Source organism: Cynoglossus semilaevis, chromosome W, assembly GCF_000523025.1.
Source record: "Cynoglossus semilaevis isolate Cse_v1.0 chromosome W, Cse_v1.0, whole genome shotgun sequence".
Taxonomy (NCBI): domain Eukaryota; kingdom Metazoa; phylum Chordata; class Actinopteri; order Pleuronectiformes; family Cynoglossidae; genus Cynoglossus; species Cynoglossus semilaevis.
The window spans coordinates 15,914,039-15,918,127 of record NC_024327.1 but is presented as its reverse complement, the minus strand read 5'-3'; the positions used below and the strand labels follow the sequence as shown (position 1 = coordinate 15,918,127).

At 46.5% G+C, this 4,089-nt stretch overlaps 2 protein-coding genes across 2 annotated transcripts in view; one reads left to right on the top strand and one right to left on the bottom strand.

The window, feature by feature from the left end:
* The window catches only part of LOC103397289 (calmodulin-regulated spectrin-associated protein 1-B-like), a 411,725-nt gene that overhangs the window by 404,641 nt on the left and 2,995 nt on the right, over positions 1-4,089 (top strand). The window lies entirely within an intron of this gene.
* Positions 2,915-4,062, bottom strand: LOC103397280 (calmodulin-regulated spectrin-associated protein 1-like). The gene is made up of 2 exons (XM_025052748.1): positions 3,553-4,062; positions 2,915-3,471 (listed from the first exon to the last, which is right to left on the bottom strand). Exons 1-2 carry the CDS (start codon positions 3,693-3,695, stop codon positions 3,135-3,137), a joined length of 480 nt encoding a protein of 159 aa, XP_024908516.1. The 5' UTR covers positions 3,696-4,062; the 3' UTR covers positions 2,915-3,134.

Below are 4,089 nucleotides of genomic sequence, written 5' to 3'. Positions count from 1 at the left end.
CAGCAGGATTTGTTGATTAAACAGAATGTTCAGTCTCCGTCCGGGGCAACAACATCTCCTCGCACTGGTGACAAGAATTGTGACTCAAAGTCAGGCGGGAGCTTTCATTATGTAGAGCACTTGAGTGGCACTGACACAGCCCCGATCAAGAAACCCCCCAAGCTGACCTCAGGCCGAAGCACCAGGTCCAAACCATCAGAGTTGAAAATAGCTAAAGGACAAAGCCGACACGCTTCCAGGATACTAACCCCCAACCAGAGCGGACCTGAGTCTGCGCTACATCAGAGGCATTTAGCTGGGGGCAGGTCCCCCAGATTTGAGCAGCCAGATTATTGTTTTACCCTTAACATTCACATTGTCCCTGGATGACACTGGAGCTCCGTCTGAATTTTTTATTTTTATTTTTTTCCCCCCAATCTTCAGAGGAGAAAACGAAGCATTCTCTCGAATTATACACTGAATTAATTCTCTGAATGGAAAAAAACACCCTGTGGATCGGACCAGATGGATCGGAGAGCAGCGGGCCACTCAGCTCTTCCTGGAGGCTGAGAAGGGACCAGAGTCCTTCTTCTCCTGCTCGGTCAGGAGACAGTTCCAATGTGCTGGCATCTGAACTGGTCCAGTTACGTATGCAGCTGGAGGAGAAACGACAAGCCATCGAGCATCATAAGAAAAAGATGGAAGTCCTGTCAGCCAGGCAGAGGCAGATGCTGGGAAAGGCAGCTTTTCTGCACATTGTAAAGAAAGGTGGAGGCAGGAGTGATACACTACCCAACCCAATTAAAGCTGACCCCCCTAAAGAAAAGCTGAACGGAGAAAAACTTAGCAAAGATGATATATGTGTTGATGCCATAAAGGCGGACAAAGAAGTGGTGGTGGAGTCCGCACTGTCTGCCTTAGAAGCAGAGAAAAAAGGAAACGGTGGTAGTTTTTATTTGGAGGAGGAGTTGCTACTGAACAACGCCATCAGCAGCATTCAGCAGCAGATGATGCAGCTGTCGCTGCAGCAGGATTTGTTGATTAAACAGAATGTTCAGTCTCCGTCCGGGGCAACAACATCTCCTCGCACTGGTGACAAGAATTGTGACTCAAAGTCAGGCGGGAGCTTTCATTATGTAGAGCACTTGAGTGGCACTGACACAGCCCCGATCAAGAAACCCCCCAAGCTGACCTCAGGCCGAAGCACCAGGTCCAAACCATCAGAGTTGAAAATAGCTAAAGGACAAAGCCGACACGCTTCCAGGATACTAACCCCCAACCAGAGCGGACCTGAGTCTGCGCTACATCAGAGGCATTTAGCTGGGGGCAGGTCCCCCAGATTTGAGCAGCCAGAGAGCCCCAGGAACCCCACCATAGAAAACGCTGTCGGTAAACCAGGCTCAGGCCACTATCGGAGCGCTACCTTCCGCCTTCAGAATGAAGCTAACGTGCGTCTGCCGACCAGAGTGGACCTGGCGCCGTTGGTGACCCCCGAAGTTTCATTCGACGACTGCCTGTCGAGCACCATGAAAGAGTCGGTCCCCAATTCTTACAACGTTTCAGGGAAAGAAAATAATCCCTCAGAGGAGGCCCAGCGCAGCAAAGCCCACCTGATCGAGGTCGATCTTTCCGACCTAAAGGCTCCTGAGGACGAGGGCATGACTGAGTACGCAGCAACAGAGGGAGGTGACGGAGAGCAGAAGTCAGTCCTGGGCTTTTTCATCAAGGTGAGACTCTCCCATGATTCAACAGTTTTTAAATCATTATTTCAGATATGGCTTTTCTCACAGTATTTTCCCCCATGTAGCAAAAGTAAATGAAGTATTAAAATTGTAATTAATTTCAATTGGTATGCTGCCCCTGCTTTAGCACTGCAACCCCTATGAGGGGCCCAACCCCCCACTTAGGTAACCACTGTTCTGAATACAACCCAAATGGAAGTTGAAGTAGTGCTGATAATCCATTCTTCTGTTTACCGTGATGAAGGATGAGCAAAAGGCCGAAGACGAGCTGGTGAAGAAGAGAGCAGCGTTCCTGCAGAAGCAGCAGAAGAAAGCCGAAGAGGCTCGGCTCCGTAAACAACAACTAAAAGCAGAATCTGAGCTGAAACGAGATGAAGCACGGTAAAGCAGTTCACACACACGACTAATGTGAAGGTTTTACACAGGATTGAGTGGTTTAAAACTAGGGAGTGTCACTGACAGACGGAAGGCTGAGGAGGAGCGGCAGCGGAAAGAGGACGAAAAGACACGGAGGGAGCTGATAAAGCAGGAGTACCTGCGGAGGAAGCAGCAGGAGATGTTGGAGGAGCACGGCCTGGTAAAGCCCAAGACTCCCAAACCCAAGCAGAAACACAGACCAAAGACTGTGTTGAGAGAGGAATCCTCCAGTGACAACTTTTCCAAAGGCTCTTCCACACGTGAGATTGTTCACTGTTTGTTTTTATTTTTCATGTTACTTTTAAAATGTGAGAGAAAACCTACAGTTATACCACTGAACACATTTGTTTTTAGTTGTTCTTTGTATTTGTTTTTAGCTTAGCATTACCTTTACACCGTGGAATATCACAGTTGTGCCATAAGGTGTCAAATACACACTGAATCACACTCAAAACTCTGTCGTGTTCCTCTTAGCTGATAACCTGAGCACAGCCCAATCTGGCTCCAGTCTCTCTCTGGCCTCTGCAACAAATGAGGCCGACAGCGTCAACTCTGGAGGAGCTGGCTCCCAATGGTAACATCACTTTCTCAACTGTGTTGCCATACTTGAATATTATATGTATATGTATATATATATACATACACACACACATTTTTCTGTATATATATTTATTTATATATATAAATATATATTTATATATATAAATAAATATATATACAGAAAAATGTGTGTGTGTATGTATATATATATACATATACATATAATATTCAAGTATGGCAACACAGTTGAGAAAGTGATGTTACCATTGGGAGCCAGCTCCTCCAGAGTTGACGCTGTCGGCCTCATTTGTTGCAGAGGCCAGAGAGAGACTGGAGCCAGATTGGGCTGTGCTCAGGTTATCAGCTAAGAGGAACACGACAGAGTTTTGAGTGTGATTCAGTGTGTATTTGACACCTTATGGCACAACTGTGATATTCCACGGTGTAAAGGTAATGCTAAGCTAAAAACAAATACAAAGAACAACTAAAAACAAATGTGTTCAGTGGTATAACTGTAGGTTTTCTCTCACATTTTAAAAGTAACATGAAAAATAAAAACAAACAGTGAACAATCTCACGTGTGGAAGAGCCTTTGGAAAAGTTGTCACTGGAGGATTCCTCTCTCAACACAGTCTTTGGTCTGTGTTTCTGCTTGGGTTTGGGAGTCTTGGGCTTTACCAGGCCGTGCTCCTCCAACATCTCCTGCTGCTTCCTCCGCAGGTACTCCTGCTTTATCAGCTCCCTCCGTGTCTTTTCGTCCTCTTTCCGCTGCCGCTCCTCCTCAGCCTTCCGTCTGTCAGTGACACTCCCTAGTTTTAAACCACTCAATCCTGTGTAAAACCTTCACATTAGTCGTGTGTGTGAACTGCTTTACCGTGCTTCATCTCGTTTCAGCTCAGATTCTGCTTTTAGTTGTTGTTTACGGAGCCGAGCCTCTTCGGCTTTCTTCTGCTGCTTCTGCAGGAACGCTGCTCTCTTCTTCACCAGCTCGTCTTCGGCCTTTTGCTCATCCTTCATCACGGTAAACAGAAGAATGGATTATCAGCACTACTTCAACTTCCATTTGGGTTGTATTCAGAACAGTGGTTACCTAAGTGGGGGGTTGGGCCCCTCATAGGGGTTGCAGTGCTAAAGCAGGGGCAGCATACCAATTGAAATTAATTACAATTTTAATACTTCATTTACTTTTGCTACATGGGGGAAAATACTGTGAGAAAAGCCATATCTGAAATAATGATTTAAAAACTGTTGAATCATGGGAGAGTCTCACCTTGATGAAAAAGCCCAGGACTGACTTCTGCTCTCCGTCACCTCCCTCTGTTGCTGCGTACTCAGTCATGCCCTCGTCCTCAGGAGCCTTTAGGTCGGAAAGATCGACCTCGATCAGGTGTGCTTTGCTGCGCTGGGCCTC

Coding starts and splice junctions, on each gene's coding strand:
- LOC103397280 (XM_025052748.1), bottom strand. CDS start 3,695: ATGAAGGATGAGCAAAAGGCCGAAGACGAGCTGGTGAAGAAGAGAGCA. Junction 3,472..3,552: donor CTGAAACGAGATGAAGCACG/GTAAAGCAGTTC, acceptor TGTCACTGACAG/ACGGAAGGCTGAGGAGGAGC.